Source organism: Eurypyga helias, unplaced genomic scaffold, assembly GCF_000690775.1.
Source record: "Eurypyga helias isolate BGI_N326 unplaced genomic scaffold, ASM69077v1 scaffold10273, whole genome shotgun sequence".
In the NCBI taxonomy this organism is placed as follows: domain Eukaryota; kingdom Metazoa; phylum Chordata; class Aves; order Eurypygiformes; family Eurypygidae; genus Eurypyga; species Eurypyga helias.
Genome location: NW_010243094.1, coordinates 8067 through 28902, shown reverse-complemented (window position 1 = coordinate 28902; position 20836 = coordinate 8067). Strand labels below are relative to the sequence as shown.

At 45.7% G+C, this 20836-nt stretch overlaps 1 protein-coding gene across 1 annotated transcript; it reads right to left on the bottom strand.

Annotated features, from left to right (window-relative positions):
* Positions 1–2510: 2510 nt before the first annotated feature.
* On the bottom strand, positions 2511–20041 carry WNT9A (wingless-type MMTV integration site family, member 9A). The gene is made up of 3 exons (XM_010149278.1): positions 19782–20041; positions 15668–15930; positions 2511–3393 (listed from the first exon to the last, which is right to left on the bottom strand). Exons 1-3 carry the CDS (start codon positions 19993–19995, stop codon positions 2920–2922), a joined length of 951 nt encoding a protein of 316 aa, XP_010147580.1. The 5' UTR covers positions 19996–20041; the 3' UTR covers positions 2511–2919.
* Between the last annotated feature and the right edge of the window lie 795 nt (positions 20042–20836).

Below are 20836 nucleotides of genomic sequence, written 5' to 3'. Positions count from 1 at the left end.
GTTTTTTTTGTTTGTTTTTTCTTTTTTTTTTAAATACTTACAGAAAGCATCCAGGCTTCAGTGCGTGAGTTATAATACACAGAAGAGCTCTTTCACTCAGTAGTTCATTCACTCTTTGCCTCTTTCTTCTAGTCAAGCTTTGACAGTCTGCCTTATTGCCCACCCATCTCTCTCTCTCCCCCCACTGCCAAACACACCAAGCTACCCTACTCCCATCTGACCCAGGCATCTTCTCTGCAATGATGTCAATGCCAACACCGCCCTCTCTTCTGCATCTAGGGACTCATTCTCCTCTCACACCAGTGCAATGTAGAGTTACTCCAGCGAGGTCAACGGAGACAGAGACACCAGTGAAAAGGAGGAAATGAGGCCCATAGTTTAAATATAAACAATAATAATATTAATAACAATAATAATGCACATACATTGCGTCCCATTCTCCAATTATTTTTTTTTTAAATGGGGCCAGAAATAGTAATTCAGACCCAAAAATCCTCATGTTTTGAGCAGGTTTGGATCTGGACTTATTTGGAGGGGAAGAGCTATTCTAGCACACACACAAAAACGTAACAGCTACTTTGCACATATGTGTGAGAGAGAGAGACAGAGGGAGAAAGAGAATTTAACATAATACCACATTGAAACCATAAGAAGGTCCTTCTGAAGGGCTTTACAATAAATAAATGTTCGTTCAATATTTATATATATATTTACGTGTCAGCATGTGTGTATATATATACACACACTCAATAATAGGTTTCTAGTCAGTTTATTTTTAAAACCATTAGATAAACTGCTCGTGGGTGACTTTTGAAGCGGTGCCTCTCCCAGAAGCCGTGAGACCTTCCTGCAAACTTCCTACATGGAACGCACCACCATGCATTTGCCCTGGTGCAAGGGACAAACGCCATGTCTGGATTCCTCCTTTTCCAGCACTACCTCAACCTCCAGAATTGTACAGCAAATAAGCAAACATCAAAAAAAGGGACAGTATGCTTCACTTTGTAGGGCCATAGCGCTATTAACAGTGACATCCTGTCCCTCCCCATGCCCCCACCTCAAGAGGCCAACAAGCCAGGCTGGACTGCAGGTATTTGTTACCAAGGGAAAAAAACCCCAAAATATCTGTTCTCCTCCCAGTAGATGCACATGAACAGCTTAAATATTAGTGGCTACTATTTTGGGGGCTGGGGAAATGTTAAAAAAAAAAATCTACAAAAACAAAAGAAAAAACACTTTGAAAAATAATGGTTGAGCCTGGAAAACTCTTCTCTCTTTACTTGCCTAACATCTACTGCTGCTTGAAAAACTCCAGCCAGCTTTCCCCTTTTGAAAGCCAGATCACTGGCTTCTAGAAAATTGGTGGAAATTGCTACTACTGGACAAATCAAAAACTGCTACGAAAAATAAAATGCCCCGTGCTCTCCAGTGTTTCCTTAGAAAGCTTCGTTGAGGCATTCACTGGCTGCTTCCAAACCATTTTTTATGTGACTGAAGGATATTGGTGCATGGAGTCCTGGATTATAAGTATCCTCTTCAAAGGGAAAACAAAATGCTGAAGGTTCTCATCTATTTCACAGCATCAGAGCGATCTACCATTGCAGTCAATTTTTGGCTTCTCTGACCACTTGATAATTTATCTCTTCTTCTCTTGGTTGTTCCAAATCCAATAGTTGGTTACCATTTAGCAGTTGTATTTTTAAAATACAGTTCTTGATCTAGTGGTTAAAAAAAGAATCTTAAGGTCATAGGGTTTACATACAGTTTGTGTCATGTACCACTGTCATGGTTTAGAGTAAATGGAATGACGACCTAGTAAAAGAAAAGTCAACTCCTCCAGAGGTCTGATCCAGTCCAAAATGGCTGCTATACAATGCAAGACAGCATCTCGTTCCAAGATGCTCTGGAATTTCTCTTGTCCTACTCAGAAACACCCATCCAAATTCAACTGGCATAAGACTAAAATGTTCCAGTTCAGATTTCTGAAGCAGTTACCACAGGGTGAATTCAATCAGCAGGAGGTGGGAAGAGGAGAGAAAAATAAATCATGCACAAAGTGAAAATAAAACAAAAGTATCTAGTGTGTTAAAAAAAAAAAAGAGTGATAGTGCTAAAGAAACTGCATTTAAAGAAATTGTTCTTAAAAAAAAAATAAAAGAACACGTGATTGGACTGAAGAGGACAGGCACATCTGGTTTTCTACTGTCTTCCCAACCTCTTTCTTGGTTATATTTCTGCCTGCAAGATGGTGGACCCAACTTTTTTTGAGCTGTATTTGGTGATCAAAGCAGGTGGATTCAGAGCTGTCATTAAAAAGCTTACCCTCCCAGTGGGTCTCTGTCAGAGCCTTGTTTGCTCAATGTGCAGAAACTCCACTGCAGGAACCATCTGGGCTGTTCTGCATACCCTACACACTTCTCTCCAGTTCTACAAGAGGGAAAAAACCTGACCACTTCTCATACCATCACATTCAAAGCAGAAGGATCTTTCTTTCCTACCTACTTAGCTCTCTAAAGAGTTGGGTAAGCTTCAGGAATAAAGTTATTTATGCCAAAGAGAATATATTAGCCCAGGAGTTCATGGAGGATTGGTGAAACAATCAAGATGTTCCAAGGATGAATGATCCGTCAAACTGCGTGGATGACTAAGGTGAAGGTCAACTGGTGTCTAACCCCAGTGTGACAGGCACTTATTTCCACATGGTTGGACCTCATTAAAATTCAGTCTACAGGAAAACAAAAACAACAACAACAACAAAAACCCAAAACAGCAACACAGCTGGGTCACCTGTACCCGACAAAGTGCTTATGTCTCAACATAGCTTTCCGATCCCAGAAGGTCAATCAAACCCTGTTTGTCTCCATATGTAGTTCTCAGAGATCGCCCATCACCGAGGGTTGCCATCAAGCAGAGGACGTGTCAGTCTTTGCAGGTGTAAACCTCTTCTCTCTGGGTGCATTGCTTGCATTCCACATAGCAGCACCAACGGACCTGGCACTGGCACGGACGGGTGACCACCCGGCTCTGCGTATTGTGCCCTCGCCCACAGCAGATGCTGTCACAGTTCTTGTCTTTGTAACACTTCCTTCCCGAAGTCCCAGGCGAGTATCTACTCATCATACAGAAGCTTGGAGAATCGTCAATGTAGACAAGATCCGTAGTCCTTGGGATTTGATCACTGTGACCAGGGATGGACTTCTTGGGTGGGGAGATGTCTCCTTCCCCCGTGGCTTCGTTGGTAGTGCTGCCCACTTTGAGCGATGTCTCATACTTTTGCTTCAGCTGCTTCCCTATTTCGTGGAATGGAGAGAGCTGCCTCCAGCATGTTCGGACAGTACAGGATCCAGATACACCGTGGCATTTACAGGTTGTCTCCACTCCAGCTTTGATGACCTGCAGACACACACAGCCCCAGAAGAAAATCAGTTATGGGGGAAGAAATCAAGGCACAGAGGGAAAAAAAAAATGCTAGAAGACACTTCTGGAACACACAGTTGATGGCAACACAAAAACTATCCATTGGAAGAGGACAGAAAACACACCCTACAGGAAATACTTGTTTTAGAAGGGTCCTGTTACCATAAATATGATATTTACCTGCCAGAATATTGCTTTATTGGTTAGTTAAACCTACCAGTAAATTGTACAAAGGGTGTCAGTTGCCTGCATGCATCTACATAGGTAGAGGTCTGAAGCTGTGATACAGCTAAGGGATTAATACCTATTTTGGTACCTACTTACATGTTTTAATAAGAACAGGGAGGTAAGACATAACAAACATGGAGGGAGTTGGTTTATTTGGAAGGAGAGAAGAGAGAGGGCGCTGCTGTGACACACACAAACACACAGGTGGGGTGGGACATGCTCCTGAACATGCGTCTGGACAGCAGGAACCGTCTCCCAAAGGGAAATAGCATTACACAGACATTCAGAGACTGCTAAATGTTGTCTACACAAGCTACCATCCAGGGAGGAACAGGCTGCAAGGTTCAAGTCCCAGGCTAGCATAGCTTCCATAATGTATTGGCAGAACCTTCTATAAGGTTTTTTCAACTATGATGGAAAGGTATATTTTATTCTTTCCACAAAAAGAGCAGAACACTTATGACCAAGATTTTCAAACTCAATATGGAAAGAAACAGAAGGCATTTAAGCCCTTGGAAATTGAAGTGGATTCTATCCCCTGCACACCAGGACTCTCTTGTTAAACTTTGTGCCTGCTTATGCCTCTAGACTACAACTATCAAGGGCAAGGCTTGCTTTCAAATCCTTTCTTACTTACTTAATTTTTCTTTTTAATTTTAAAATTCAAACACTTGCAGAGGATGTTGCAATGAAAAATAAAACTCATCTCGCAGATCCCTAAAGGAGGAAAATAAATTGTACAAGATAGCAGAAATTCAATATGTATGCTTAATTTATTCCCAAAGCAAAAGGAAATCAGTCTCCAGATAGTGAGGTGCCCAGATGTTGCTTGGGGATAGCTTTCATGGGAATAGCTCTCTCCTAACCAACCCCAAAGCGTAAATACAGAAGGAAGAGCAGAGCCAGTGGAACCACAGTGTTCACATACAAGAGTGATGGGATGGAAAGAGAAGGTTATTTTCAACAGAAAAAGCAGCATGGGAAGGAGAAGCAGTATCAGGAAGAGAAGAAAGTAAAGAGACAGTTATGGTTATTCACCTTGGAGAGAGACAAAGGTGGTAATAGCTTCTCAGGTGCTATAAAGGACCCCATACCCATAAATTGATGCTAAGCAAAGGATCCACCCTTTTCAAATAAGGATGCAATAAAGATGCTCCATGGCACAAAAGCATATCCATCTCCTTATAAATGGCATCTGAATGTTCTCCCTCACCTTCTCCAGGGACAGATTCACACCTGGGATGACTCCATAGGTAACATGGAAATAGACACATTATTTGGACAGTCACAGATAACCTGCATTTGGTCCACAGATTATAAACAGAAGTTTATAGTTCTCCCTCCCCACCTCTTCCCCAAAAATAGGTTTCCTTTTGACTTTAAATGGTTAAGGTGTAACCATCCCTTAAAATAGCAAGTTAGAACAGGGTTTGTTTTATAGCGCTGTCTTCTGTCAAGGTGCCACTGAAAGTGCCCTTCCTTTGAGCATCTACGGTATCTAAAAAAGAAAAAAAAAATCTTCCCCCTCTGCCCACTATGGCATCTGCCTATGCTATGGCCTCCTGACAGCGGAGGACTGGCTCCGGTCCATTTCCTGACCATCCGGTTCTTAATTATTTGGCTGCAGGAGTCCTGCTGAGCACCATGTGCAAATGTGCAATAGGTCATGGACTCAGAATTGGGGTCTGGCCCAATCCTGATATTACAGAGACATTTTTAGAAAGACACTCTGCATAATACGGCCTTCAGCAAAGCCTGGCCAATGGTCACACTTCATTCCTGCAACAGCCAAGACCTTTTCAAATGCAATCCAATAATACACAGTAGCATTCAAACAAGTGACGGGTTACAGAGAGAGATGTGTTACTGCTTATAGTACTGAGCTGGGCCGGCTTGGGTAGGGGCTGTCACGCTTTGCGTGGCCAAGCGCCCAGCCAACAGCGTCTAGCCAACTCTGCAAGAAATCCCACAATGTAAGACAAGAGCGTACAAAACACGTTTCAACATTGAGAAAAAAAAAACACCGCCAAAAAAAATACCCTCACCCATGCTGTCACTTATGTAAAGTCACATTTCACTGGTTCTCCAGAAGCGAGAGCTGAGTTCATGTGAAACAAAGCTCCTATACCTGATTTCACGCCCAGACCATCAGCAGACTGGGCAAAATTGCTGAGATACTTGCAGAAGGGCTGCACACTGCAGTCATTCATCAGTTCAGGCTTTTCTCAACGCTTCCACCATCCCCAACCCACTCGCATCTGCTCCACCTGGAAAAGGAGGCGGCCACCATTGTACAGGAGATGGGAAAGCAAGAAACCAACAGCAATCGGCTCAGCTGGTGGACACGCTCCTGTGCACAGGCTTGGCTGGATTTAGAGCTAGTTGAACGAGGCATGGTCATGAAATGCAGGAAGGGAACCTGGACACAGGGCTGTTCCCGTCAGGAGCCACCTCTCCAGAACTCAGTGGGAGAGCTGAGATTGCAGGTGCAGTATATCCAAGGCATTCACACAGAGGTGTTAGACATGGCAGACACGTGTTGGAAATCCAGGTCTTGATGGATTAGCAGCTAGCAGATCGCAGCAGACCTTCAGTCAGGACTAAGCATGTAGGTTTAGGCACTTGAATCGCACCACCCAGCCAGGATTGACCTCACTGAGGCAGACATTTGAGTCTAAATGCCTCCATTTAAGAAACACCTCTAAACTCCCATCTGACTCAGTGGAGCCAAAGCAGACAGAGGATCCTGCAGTGAAGCAGACACCTGCACATGCTCTGCTGAACAGCTCTCCAGGCTCAACCGACTGTGCTGACCACATCTTTACTCACTAACAGGAGCTTAGGAATCCAGCTCATGCAGTGACACCTCAGTTTAAATATCTTAACCTGTAAGCAGAATCCCACCTTCTGGAATTAATTCAGGTGTCTAAATATCAGCATCTAGCATTATTTGAAGTACTGTAAAACATTGCTCTTCACCACCAGCTGCCCTTCCAGGAGCATAAAAGTCTCTCAAAGGGTACTAAATGCATATATTTAGGTAGATGATTCCTACTCTCCTTGTCTGGGCTCAAACAGTGATGAACAAATCCCATAACGAATCCCAGTCTGTTTTTTTTTTTTTTTTTCCCCCTGATCCCACTTCTAGCTTCTTGTTAAGCAGGGGCTAGGACAGCTCAGATGTCATGCACCAGTGGACCAAAACATAAAAGGTTTCCATTGTCCCCATTCTCATGAATGCACCAGTTTGTGAAATCCTGCATGTGGGTCTTCATATGGCCACTGTGCATGTGTGGTGCATCCCAATTGCCCCATAAACGTTCTCCTTGAAGGACCAGAAAGCACTCAAGAATGTTATAAAGCAGATATAGTGAAAAGCCTAGAAAAATTTCTTCCCCAGCCAGCCTCCCCTGCTGCTGTCAGTCATGATGGAGCTACTCAAGGCGATGCGTGATGGAGAACTGCTGCCTGCAGGCCCCTAACCACCCATGAGCCAAAATGAATCTTGGCAAAGCCTTTCTGTTTCCCATCCTGTTCCCCAGCTTCCACATAGACCTTCCTCCTCTTGTTGTGGGCTCCTATCACAGACACACAAATCCACCTCATTCCTCCAGGAAGCAGAACTAGACTTATCCAAGTCAGCAGGTTGCTTGGAGCAGCGTGGGAGAAACCTTTTCTGGCTGCACCCTGAGACAAATGAGTAAATGTCTAGATCACACTTTGAAACCTGAAAGGACTTTCAGACTAGAATAACTTCAATTTTACTATCAAAAAAGTCCAGACAGAATTAGGCTTTAAGACAAGCTTATTTCAACAACCATAAGTAGGTCCTATTTTCTTTTTAAGACACATCACATAGTTCAGAGCCTCATCTGCCTCCATCCTACGTCAACTTGAACCTCTCTTGAACAAACATGTCCTCACCTCTTATTTAACAATCATCCATCACCTGCACCATGGGAAGTCACCACATGCACGCTTCTATCTCATCACAGATTTAAACTAATACATTTTGCTTCACATCTAAAGCACAAAACTTTTCACGCTCCCCATGGGCTAAACACCACAGCTACCACACATCAGAGCCGTGGTAACTCAGGAGTAACAACATAACTGTGCATTCGAAATCTTGTTGTGTTACATGCTGTACAGAGCTTCTACCATGAAAGCAAAGTTGAACAATCAGTGGATCAGGGATAGCATCACACATTGAAATTATGTCCTCCCACTCTCCTCTGTACAACCACCTGGTCCTGTAGTTTCACAAACGGAGAGAAGTTTGTGATGAAAATAAAGCTCTTCGAGCAAATTAGTTTGTTTGACTTCAGAACACAAACTCCCATTGAACTTGTCGTGAGAATATCAAATACTGACAAAAGCACAATGAGAAAACAGTTATAATAGAGCAAGACTGAACTGTCTTTATCGGTGCTTGCTGCTAAGAGGAAATTAGATAGCACTGCAGGACCGCCTGCCCAAATGGCTTTACAAGAGCCACAGGGAAAAGGGATCACAGCAGAGCATTGCTATGCAACATGTAATCCTTCCTCACAACAATGGTTTGCTACGAAGCTCAGACTAAGTGCCCCCGTAATGATCAGTCTCAGACATGCTGCAACACACAATTTCTCAGTGTTTTAGCTGAAACACCGAGGACAGATTCCCATTCATTCCCAGCTGGGTCACGGGGCTCTGGCGGTGGTTTTTCAGACAACTCTTGTCTGGGCAGCAGCAGTCCGAAGCGGACGCGCAGCCGTGGGAATTCCTCTGTTATAGCTCCGCTGTCGTCATGGCTGGTCTGCGGCTCCGAGGCTTCAAACCATTCGCTATGGTTTGGGGGAGAGGAGGGAGCAGATGAACCTTCTTAGAGTCAGCTCATCTAGGAAAAAGCTTGCCCTCATCTTGTCTTACTTCAGAAAGGGATTTGGGATGCTGCTTTACAAATCAAATCTCTTCCATCCTCTATATACATATCCTCCTTCAATTTAAACAGGCTTAGTTATTCTCTCAGCTCAAGCATTAAGGTTCATTTGGACAGCAGCCACAGTCCCCATTTCTTCACAGTGCTCAAACAACTGGAAGACCAGACTTGTGCCTTAACACTGGCCATTGCCATTGGTTAAATTACCAAAGTTTCACAGATTGTTAGAAGTTTTTTTTCCTCCTATCTCGTTAAAAATGCCCCTTTTTTGCACCTGTTGTCAGACCATTTTTACAACAGTTTTCCCTTTCTACTACTCTTCTTTAGAATTATGAACACTCATTTTAGTGAAATACACATTAAAATACAAGCATTTAAATGTAGAGTAGCACTTCAAATTGAGAACTTCAAAAGCATTTTTCCCCTTCAGTATTCCTAGTGCACTTCACCTGCTAAGAAAGCTCTACATAAATGGCTAACTGCATTTACTTATGGGACACAGCAATTTTTTCCAAAGTGTTGATTTCCAGGCCCTAGAAATACTTTGGCTTAGCCAATCTCAACCTAAAAGAAGGAGGGACAATCCAGAGAGCATGCTGATGCATTCCTACCTGTCATACCCTGAAGCAATTAATACCAGTGAAGGCCCTGCAAACAAATCTCTGCATGCAAAATTGTGAAGTACCTTCAGAGAGGTAGGTATGTGGTGGGTTTGATTTGTACCTTGGTAAAAGTGTGATGCCAGATTTCACACTGCCAACACCCCCCTAAAGAAATTACCAAGAGGATGCATTGACTTTCTTGGTGGTTGTTCACGCACCAGCTATATCAGTAAGTTCATATTCATTTGTTTCATCAAAAAGAGCAATTGTAACACTTTTTGAGGGTGCAGAAAAAGTGAAGGATTGGTATTCAAGCTTGCATTGTTCGACAGACCCTTGAGTTTGACGTGAATCATGTTTGCTAGTAGGAACCATATGAGACTGGATGGGCAGTGCTTGTAAACACAGCCTCTGCAACAGGAGATCAGGGTGCTTCGCTGCGCCTGTGTGTGACCTTTAGTAAGTCACTTAATCTTTCTGGGTCTCAATTTCCCCTCTGTAAAATAGAGATACAGAAATGAAGAGTGTGGTATGCTCTGATAACATGTTATGTGATAGCTCGTGAAGTTCCTCAGACAGATGATAGCTGGGCAAACATCTACCTGATATGGAGTCTGTCTCCAGCACAGGAGGCATGCTCAGCCCTTCAGATAGATCCTTGCCAGCATCACCTAAGGGAAAAAGCCATTCCTTGCATGGACTTCCAAAACAAGCAAGGCAACAGCAAAGAAAAGTCCATGCAGCTCCTACTATCCTCTCCAGAGCATCCCATATGGTTTCAGAAATGCAGGCATAAAACATGTCTCAGAAGGGGTCTGGACTTGAACCCTACAGCAACAAGGGTGATAAGGATCCTTCAGCAATGTGCATGCGGTCTACGCAGACCAAGTACATGGGTTGATGTTGTGCAAAAACAATTAAGGAAGCCTCATGAAGGGAGTCCGTTTCAAAGTGGACATTGCCTAAAGAGAGACCTTTTGAAGAGGAAAAGTTTTGTTCTCCATTTCTTCCCTTCCATAGTTTTGCACTAAACACTCTTGGCTCTCAGGGAAACTGTGGTTTTACCCCTGACTTAGGGTTCTGAAGGCAAAGGCTTGCTTGTGTTCCTCCTTCTGGGAGGATAAAGGGAAGAGGGAATGAGAACATGACAATTTTTTTGTTCTTGGGTAACAGCAACCCCCTTTAATAGTGCCCCTTGGATCTGTAAGACATGCTTGACCAGACATACCTCTGGAAGAGGTCAGCACTCCTGGGATTAAGAAACTTAGCAACGCTCCAGAGAGGGAGTTGGAAAGTCATGTTTAATGATACTTTGCTGAGAAACTGGGCAAATTTAATTAAAACATCACTTACTCAAGCCCAGTGGAACTAATTGAGTGCTCTAATATTCCGACTTTTCATTAATGGCTTACAAAAGAGTGCTGCACTTGTGTGTACAAGGGGGAGAAAAGGGGGAGGATATAGAGAGGAGAGCTTTAGCAAGGTTCCCTGTGCTTCATTTAATATAACCAAGAAACTTCATTGCTGGCAACGGAGCTGTAATACAGTTGACTTCTCACCACTCACCCCCCCCATCCCATTGACACATACACATCCCCCCAACACACACCCTCTCCACCCAAGACCCCTTCTGAAAGAATAGCTGAATGGGTGAGAGTAGATTTAGCAAAGGAAGGGAAATTGCTTTTTTAATAAGTGGTCTATTCAGAGCTCCTACTTTTCAATAAAGAGAAGGCTGGAGAAGTCCTGGTCTAATTACCTCATCCTCACGCTAGACAAGCTCACCCTTTCATTAGCGATTGAGGTCATATCATATAACTTCGTGAGCCATCACGGGCACAACATGTTCAGTGATTATTTCACTGGTGGCAGCAAAGTTACAGTCAGCCCATCAAGGTTGTAGGAAGCAGAAGTAAAGTAATAATTAAATGAGAACATCTACCAAGAGACACTAAAACCAGGCGGGATAGGATAATGTCACCCTCACAGAAATACGCAGATTGTTTTTTAGTGTGACACCATGGAGAAAATGTTGTGTTGACCAGAAGGGTATAGCATTTGTTGCCAAATCCAGTAATTTAGCACCGGTCATTTTTTTGCTGGGTCACAAGAAACTACTTATACATTTTGCCATGGTTGCGAGTAATTAGATGGGAAGGATTATATGTTGCTAAGAATCAGTGAAAGACCACCAAGCTTGTGCTACATCTTTAATAGATATTCCTCCATTCCCTCAGCAAACACACACATGTACCTCCATACACACACTCTAAGTACACCAACATAAGCAGGCAGAGCAGCAAGCCCCAGTAGCAAAACAAAGTACTGGAAAAGAAAGTATTTTTGTCCATTCCCTATCCCAACCCAAAGCAGCCTGTAATGCAGTAAGGGTTTCAGTTCATGCATATATGGCTTCAGTTAATAAATTCTGCAGTTTGGTTAGAGGTAAAACACGACAACAAGTAGGAATTCGAGAGGACTGGCTTCAGTCTCCTGCTCCATCATTAGCTTGCTGCATAACCTGGGGAAGAGCATTCAGTCTGCATCTTAGCTCCTGTTCAAAATGTCCATAATCATCTTTTTGAAACTCCCAGGGACATTTAACACGAGAGGCCATAAAAGTATCTTCATTATATAATGATCACTCCAGTTCAAAATTGCTCAGTCCCAAAATGGCACAGATAAATGCTATCTGCACTCCTTTGATATTGCCTTTGATTGACAAAGGCATAGGAGTTCTTGCCCTGATAATCCAACTAGGTTAGTCCAAAGTGGTTTCAGGCCATCATAGCTACTAGGTTAGCACCTCTTGCTACCGAATGGTTGGAAAGTCTACCAGGCAGTAGTTACCAGGCAGAAAGTACCAGGCTGATGCCCAGCTTCTTTAGAGAAGGATGAGTGGAGGAAGCATTGAGTTTCATATTTAACCCACTGCCTTTGTCAAGGAAAGCATCAATAAATTCAGTGAGGGCACCTAGTACTCCCTACTGAGCAACTCTCATCCTTCTCCAACACTGCACTGGCAGTGGGACCAGGAGGAAAGAGGCAGGTTGAAGCTGTTATTAATCTACACCCAAGTGTAACTAATGTCAGACAGAATCCACCAACCACACCAAGAAGGTCAACGCTCAGACTTCAGATCAGTTTCAAAATTTTGAATTGTTAAGCAACTGTTGCAAGTTCTGACCTTGCAATTAGAGTCAGCCTGGGTCCTCACTTCTAACTCAAATACCTCTGATCATCTTCTTAATGACACCATACTGTGCCCGTGACTTATGTCCACGCATCCTGCCTGTACAGATGTAAGTTCTCCTGATCTTGGACCACCACCATCCTCCTAAAAAGCTTCCTTCTCAACAAGCAGTTGGCTTGTTCAGAAGCCAGGTAATCCAGTGGGCTGCTTGGTTTGCCTTTTGACCAGACTAAGGTACAATTATTCAGCATACACAAGAAAGTCATTTCAGCTACTGCTGCAAATAGGCAAGGAAAGTTGTCAGCCAGCAATACCAACTCAGACATGGTGTGGGTGGACAAAAATAGGAACCCTGGATCACTGACCTGCAGCAAAGGTCTTTGACTTGGATTGCCATGAGGGCTCTCAGTGTCTGGACAACTGTCACAACCGTTACTCAGCTGTTTAGCTGCAGATACTACACTCGTGTTTAGAAACCACTGCCAGTGACCAGAGCCTGACAGTGCCAAGTGGAAGCAGAGGATGTAAGAGAGTCCCTGACATCTCACCTTTTCTTGGGAACTCTCAGTAGGATCAGGACAAGAGGGGGCAGGAAGGCAGGGGACATTTACTCCCTCCAGCTTGGAGTTTAACTCAAAGTCACTAAGCATGTAGAGCAGAGAAGACAAATAAGGACACCTAACTTAAATCCAAGGCTGGGTCTTGGGCATATGGGCATACTGACTGCAGCTATTGGGGTAGAGAGCACTGGAAGTTAGGGTCAAATCACATGGACAAGTTTAGTCCCACCACTGTTAGAAGGGAGATATTCCTGAAGTTACAAGAACACATCAGTGGCACCTAAAGCCACAGCCTTGTAGGTTTTGATCAGACTATGTTATGAGTCTGGAAACTGAGGAGAGCTGGGACCTCTCACAGGAATCTCCAGCATGAAATCATAGCCTTCATGGACCACCTTCTCCACTTTCAGTCCCATCTGCTACACAGCCAGCTCCAAAGAGCTGGGACAGGCCCTCAGCAACCACCAACCACAAGGATTAAAAATTTCATCACCCTGCAAAGCCTGTTTCACACACCAAAGAGCTGCAACAGGAGTTCAGAGGCATTGAGCCTTTTAATCCAGAGGCAGAAAAGCTGTCAGCCAAAGCCAGACACCAGCTAAATCCAGGATATTTCTTGCCCTGATCTCAGCGTTGTCTAGGAGCATCTGGTGGTGGGGAGAGGGGGAGACTTTATGCTGGCCAGCACTCGCTGGTGGCATTCTCTGATGCCCCGCCTCTGTCGCGAGGAATCGCATTTTATGCATAGACACAGGAACAACTGAGCTGGCGTGGCGATTCCTAGAATGCACAACTGGCTGGGCTGCATTTGCCTGGGAAACTGGAGACCCAGGTCCCCCATCCCAGCCCCAACCCTCCATCCAATCACACTGACAATAACAAGGCTCAAAGGCTATTTATAGCCTTACAGTATGTCCCCCTTCGAGGTTGGCGCATGAAACACTGATCCTAGGCACCTGTGCTGGCCAGTCCGAGGGATTTTCATGTTCAAGCAACTCTAGGCTAGGTAGAGACAAGCAGATTACAGGAGAAGGTAGAAAGTCCCTTTCCTTCTCCCTCTCTCTTGCCAGAATGACCCAGCAATTACAGACACTTTATCCTTTACATCAGTGCTGCAGGGAGGCCCCAAGGCAGAAGCATGGGAGGAACAGGAGGTAAAGAGCAGAAAGTCATCCAGCAGAGAGGATAAGGACGGGAAAAGAAAGAAGGAAAAAAGGGAATACACACCCAAACACTCAGCTACAAGCCCAACAGCTCTAGGCAGAGTGTAAAGCTGCCAGAAAATAAGGCTGAAGGGACTTCTAGGGCTGAGGTCAGACAGGAATATTTCCACCCTGGTTTCCAATCAAGTGTTTGTTCAGCAAGTTTTAAAGAAAACTGGCTATGGAGATGCTAAACTGTCCACACTCTACTGAACTACTGCAAGAAAAGCATCCCTCAACCTGTCTTGCAGCAGAGTATATCCCCCTTCCTCCTTGTCCTACCTCACATAGGACTGAATAACCCATCTTTCCATCCTTTTGCAGTGTAAGATGCTCACCTCCCTGTGGAAAGCCAGCAACCTTTATCCTCACCTTGTGTTTTCTAGACCTGAACAGTCCTGTTCCTCTCCTCCGGTTTCCCTCCAACAGTTCTGCACAATTCTTAAAGCACAGTGACAAAATCAGGGCATAGTCCCATAACTAAGACAAATGGAATCTCAGAATAGAATAATTTAGATTGGAAAGGACCTTTAAGATTATTAAGTCCAACTGTTAAACCCAACACTGCTAAATCCACCACTAACCCATGTCCCTAAGTGCTGTGTCCACACGTTTCTTAAATTCCTCACAGGATGGTGACTCCACCACCTCCCTGTGCAGACCCTTCCAATGACTGACAGCCCTTCCCAGGAAGAAATTTTTCCCCAGTATCCAATCTAAACCTCCACTGGGGCAACTTCAGGCCATTCCCTCGTCCTATTGTTTTTCACTTGGGAAAAGACAATGACACCCACCCCCACCCTCCCAGCATCCTCCTTTCAGATAGTCATAAGGAGTGATCAGGTCTGCCCTGAGCCTCCTCTTCTCCAGGCTGAACCCCCCAGCTCCATCAGCTGCTCCTCACAGGAACTGTGCTCCAAACCCTTCCCCAGCTCTGTTTCCTTCTCTGGACACGCTCCAGCACCTCTTTCTTGCAGTGAGGGGCCCAGAACTGACCCCAGTATTGGAGGTGCAGCCTCACCAGTGCCCAGTAGAGGGGGACGATCCCTGCCCTGGTCCTGCTGCCCACACTGTTCCCGATACAAGCTGGGATGCCATCAGTGTCCTGGGCACATGGCCAGCTAATATCCAGCCGTTGACAAGCAATGCCCCTCTTCTACCAGGAAGCTTTTCAGCCCCTTGTCCCCAAGCCTGTACCATTCCACGGTGTTGTGGCCCAAGCGCAGGACCTGGCACTTGGCCCTGCTGTACTTCATATAGTGTCCTTGGCCCACTGATCCAGCCTGTCCAGATCCCTTTGTAGAGCCTTCCTGCCCTCAGGCAGATGAACCATCCTACCCAGCTTGGTGTCATCTGCAAACTGACTGAGGGTGCACTTGATGCCCTTGTCCAGACCACTGATAAAGATATTGGAGAATTTCACTCCTCCAGCAGAAGGATCACTCCATGCATTTTGCACTTAACACCCCAGTTTCCACACCCAAGTGCAGCACCTTATCACCCCCACAACAGCGCGCGCTCCCACCGCGCAGCCTGCAACGCACCTTCATGCCCACGAGGTTATTGTGGAAGTCCACCCTGGCCCGCAGGTCCTTGTTGGGCTTCCTCCCAAGGAACTCCTTGACGAACTTGTTGCTGTATTTCAGGTTGTCCCCGCAGCCACCCCACTGCCAAGCCTCACGGTTCTCCAGGTCAGGGGCCTCGTCACAGGTGCAACGCTCCATCCGCCCCGCGCTGCAAGCCTTGGCCATGGCGTGCGTCAGCCCCGCAGAGGAGATGGCATACAAGAAGGCAGTCTCCTTAAAACCTGCAAGAGACAGGAGGAAGCAGTTTTAATCGCAGCTGGAGCAAAGATTAATAAAAGAGGAAAATAAGGCAAAAGCCATCATGAGAAGAGTTTGGGTGATGTCAAAGCATGCCAAGCTCTATGTGCATCACTGATGGTGGACAGGACACAGTAGAGAGCAAAGAATGATGGACAGAGGTGGCATGAGCTAAGATTTAAGAATGCAAATAAAACGGCCAGCTCTGCAGCTGTCCAATGCAGACAGTCTCTGCAGGAAAACAAAAAGAAGTGAGCAAAAGTTGGACAGGCCATGGCGTTACCATCACTGTGGTACAGCAATACTGCTAACAAGAGAACATCAAATAGCAGGAACCCAGCACAGACTTCCAGTCTGATTGTTGGCTGGGGTAGAAATCATGAGCACTCCTTGCTCTTTCCCACAAAAATAAATCACTGGTTCCTATTGCAGTACAACAAAGTTGTTACCAAAAGGCACCTGAGGGCTGGGAAGCATGCAGTAGCCAACTTGTTACCTAACACATCACCTCAGACCTTTCATGTACAACCATTTTATCTTTTTTCTACAATTCCATGCTCACCTGTTAAGGATACATTAGCATCCACTCACCCAACAGGTAAACTGAGGCCCAGAGAGACCCATGATTTTGATCCAAATTATAAAAGACAGAAATAAAAAGCAAACATGCCAGTATTTATAGCTCCTCATTCTCTGGCTATGGAAGCCGTAAACGACTGCATATTTGAGATGCAATTCCAGAACAGCTTTGGATCTGACTCAAGAAATCCCCCACTCAAAAATAACACAAGTGGATGGTGACAGTAGTGGATATATCTGTAAGCTGGTGTGTCAACCAAGGACATGCAGAGACACTGCCAGGTCATTTTTGGAACTGTTCCTTGGGAGGTTCATGGTAGTCTGAGCAAGCTCATGGGGTGCTACCCTGGTCCATCCCCAGAGCCTGCCTTCTCAAAGCACTCCCAGGTGTGTGATGCTGAACTTAGCAGACCAGATGAAAATCCAGTCCAGAATTCTGACCTTTGGTCCTCCCAAGGGGGCTAACCCAAACCAGATCATGGCAGGAATTGTCTGACCTGCTCACCTGGAAAAGAAGATAAGGAACCTTTCCTTCACTGGAAGAAAGGTTACAACAACAGAAAAAAAAATTAAAAAAAATCAACCCCATACTCACTGGGCACATAACCACAAAGAGCGGTCAGGGTCGAGAAATTAAAATTTGTTTGTTTCTTCCTCTTTGTGTTCTCCCTGAAGTCAGACCATGTCCTCTCGCACCCTAGAAACATCTTCAGCACCACAAATTATTCTCACTGGACGTGGTGGGAGAATACTTGGCTTAATTCACACAACAAACACTCACGGGTATGCAGACCAAGCTCCTCTGGGTAGAAAACATCTAAGCAGCTTTCAGCTTTTGTAGGCTAGTGCAACCTTTTCTAGGTTACTCCCTGGGTCAGACTGCCCACACACCTGTCAGGGATGCCACAGCTAGAGAGATGCTCCCAAGTTACAGAATTGGGCTCTTGTCACTGCTACTACTTGTGTTATGAAGTGGAAAGGTGCTAACAGAAGGTCCTCAGTGGACTAGAACTCTTCTCAGAGTTTGTATGTCCAAGACATTGCAGCTAGCAGCAAACAGCCTGGATGCAGTGTAGTTCAGTAGATAGCCTGGATCTACCAGCTGTTTGCAGGCCTCCTGGTTTGAAGCACTGAATTCAGAGTGGTTGTGAAATCTCAGCAGAAAGTCAGTCCTGTGCAACCACAATGCATACCAGGTTTGACAGAGAGCCAGGAGAAATGGTTTGTTTGCCAGGTTCTCCTCTTCCATCAGTCTCCCATCAGCTTCAGCTCTACTCCTCCCACTCTCCATCACCAAAAGCCTCACAAATTCCCAGTGCCCATCAGCACGGGTATCATCTCGCCCACAGGCAGCTCAGGCGGCTTTCAAGCAAGTCCATGTGACATTTGGCTCTGGCCAGATTTAAAGACATCTCCGCCACGCACTATTTGATTGCACCAAGATATTCTGTAACAAGATAATGAGCTTTAAATCAATGCAGGCATTCTAACCCCAGTGCATCGACAGCCTGCCATCCACAGCTATCCAGTTTCAGCCATTTCCAAAATTGTTCACGAGTATCCAAAGAGGATAACAAGTCCCTTAAACAATCCCCCGTTATTTTAAGAAACGGGCTGTATCAGCCCAAGTTGCAAACCAGCAGACAGGCTGTTCTGGCAACCAAGTGTAAAAGAGGAGGGAGAAACTTAAGTGAAACGTGGGGGCTGCTTTGCCTTTTTTTTCCCCCTCTTTAAAAAGCCACAATGCTCCTGGAGGAGAGGAAGCAAGCCCACATCAACATATTTGAATGACTGTCTTAGTGGGTGATGCATGCGCCCCTTTGCCCTGGGGTATCACTTGCTGCAATGCTGAACCAGGAACCAGCAGCTCCTGGAGAGGAGGAGAAAGATTTACAGGACAGCGTGTTATGCTGCAGGAACGACATCTGAAGGATTTACAGCATCGGTGGAGGGCAGCGATGTTGCAGGGGCATAAAACATGGAAGAATGAGACAGCAGGCAGAGCCCTGCAAGCCTCAGAGTTACCATTTATTACACAGGGTCCTGACAAGGTGTGGGGGGGGAGCTGGTTCTGGATGGTGTTTTACAGCAGCTCAACTTCAGGCTGCAATGAAATATCCCTTACCAAAGGCTGCCGGGGGGGACAGGCCCATCTGAAGGAACAAGCTGTGGCCTCCAGGTGTCAGCATGAGAAAGTGCTTGGCTTTCCCAAGGCATCACTCAGCCAGGGACTCCTCTGGCATGCAGGGATATTTTTAAATGTCTTGCAGCTCTGGCTAGACCTCTTGGGTTTCATAAGGACTTTCCTTGTTTCCACGGCAGTGACAGTGCATTAGTTAAGCCCTAGTGCTTCTGAATTACTCCTCCTTACTAATTAGCCTTGCACCTCTGCTTTTCTCTTTGAGCATATCAGATCCCCGGTTTCTTGGTACAGCTCCGTCGCTGAGTGTGGGACTTTCTGAAGTCACTAAAGCTGTCAAAACACAGGCAAGCTATCTGTAAAATGGTTCTGCTGCAATGTTAGCTGCAGTCCTGGGTTTTACTGGACGGGTGCTGGAAACTGGACTACATGAGGTACCACAAAAAGGAGATAAAAATACCACCTGCTCCTCAGTACTCTCTCCCAGTTTCTGCTCATCTCCACCTCAACTACTGGGAAATATCGTGGGCATTACCCACTGCTTATATTCAGGGAACTTTTCCCTGAGTAGAACAGTAACAGGATACAGACATTTGCACATTTTGCAAAGGCAGGTAGGGGTCCCCTTGCCACCATTAACATGAGAGCCAAGAACAGTGTGTTTTGCCTTGTTTCCCTTAACAAGGCATTTTCTCAACTTCTTTCCTGAAAGGTTGACATAATAAATAGCCAAAAAATAAGAGGGACACAGCTTTGGGAACTTCAACGCCTTCCCTTCCAGCAGCAGGCTCAACTTCCAGCAGAACTGTGGAGCAACCATAGGTATTGGCTGCAGACACACGCACAAACATCCCCAGCCTCCAAGGAGAGGAGCCATGGCCAGCGGTGGGAAGCAGCCAGGGGCTCCTTCACTACTGCAAGCACATAAATTACCACCATATAGCACATCCTTTGCCTGCTGTGCACTTTCATGGATGAGCTGAGCCTGACTTGGTGTTTAACTCCTACATGTCACCCACTGCTGCTAAAGGATGTGCCAGGATAATCACCCTGCAAGATGCCATGGAGGCCAATGGGTGCAGGGGGTGCCAAGATTCCCCCCCCCACCTCACTCACCTCTCTTTAGCAAGCTGGCCCGGTAGCGACCCTCGAGGGTGCAGTTCCAGCGCTCAAAGCGAAACTGGTACTGGCACTCCAGTGCGCTCATGCTGATTGCCTCCATCAGGGTCTCGGCCACCCCGGGGTCCCGCCGGCACATCCTGCGCTGCTTCTTCTCCAGCTTCAGGCGGTCACAGACTTTGTAGTGGGCTTTGACGGCAGCTTCCTCCATTTCTGAGGTCAGAGGGAGGATGGTCAGGGGTTCGTTCCCCGTCAGCCTGCAGAGAAACAGAAGGCCACAGTGGTGAGGAGAGAGAAATCCATGGGGGCCATGGTGGGATTGGGCTCTCCCCAGCTGAGCACCCTTGTGAGCTTGATGTCTGGGTGAAGAATGATTTACAACAGGGCTCTCTACATTGCATGCAAGGTGGGAGCAAAAGAAGGGTAAGAACCAATGATTTATGTTTTCTACCAGATCTTGCAGAGCTTGTTTGGACATAAGACTCTGGCAGTCTCTACCACAAGACTGTTGAAAACTGAAATAGGAAAATAATTGATGGTACCTAACTGTATGAACTTGGGAAACCAGCAAAAATGCAAGACCACTAGAGTCATTCTCCTGTAGATAAAGAAAAAAATACAGCACATCAAGCAGAGACAGAACCAGCAGGGGAAGGGATAGAGGATAATTCGTCCCACTAGACCCCAAGAGAGACACTGAGCAAACACATACAGCCACCCTGTCCTCAGCAGAAGAGATCCTGACATAAAACCTAGCAAGCCACAGCCTGAGGCTTGAGAACAGGATACACTTTCCAGGCAAGACTGCCAAAAACTTTTACAAGGTATAGCAAACTCAAATCCTAAAAAATGACCTGAAGAAATTAGTGTCACGTTGCCTTCTCCCCTCCTCTACCTTCTCCAAGCACAAGGTCCTTGACTCTACAATGTGCAACAAAAGAAGCCAGCGTACTGTTCCCGGTGTCAAGTGACAAGCTGCTGGAAAAGGACCAGGCTGGCATCAGCCCCAGGGAGCGGAGAGGCTGCAGGAACATCTGCTGGGCTCATGAACA

Bases quoted from the DNA above. Each gene is read 5' to 3' on its own strand.
- WNT9A (XM_010149278.1), bottom strand. From the start codon at position 19,995: ATGGAGGAAGCTGCCGTCAAAGCCCACTACAAAGTCTGTGACCGCCTG. The intron at 15,931-19,781 runs GTGAGTGAGGTG...TGTCTCTTGCAG, and splicing joins GGCCAGCTTGCTAAAGAGAG to GTTTTAAGGAGACTGCCTTC. The intron at 3,394-15,667 runs GTGCGTTGCAGG...GTGTGTCTGCAG, and splicing joins ATAACCTCGTGGGCATGAAG to GTCATCAAAGCTGGAGTGGA.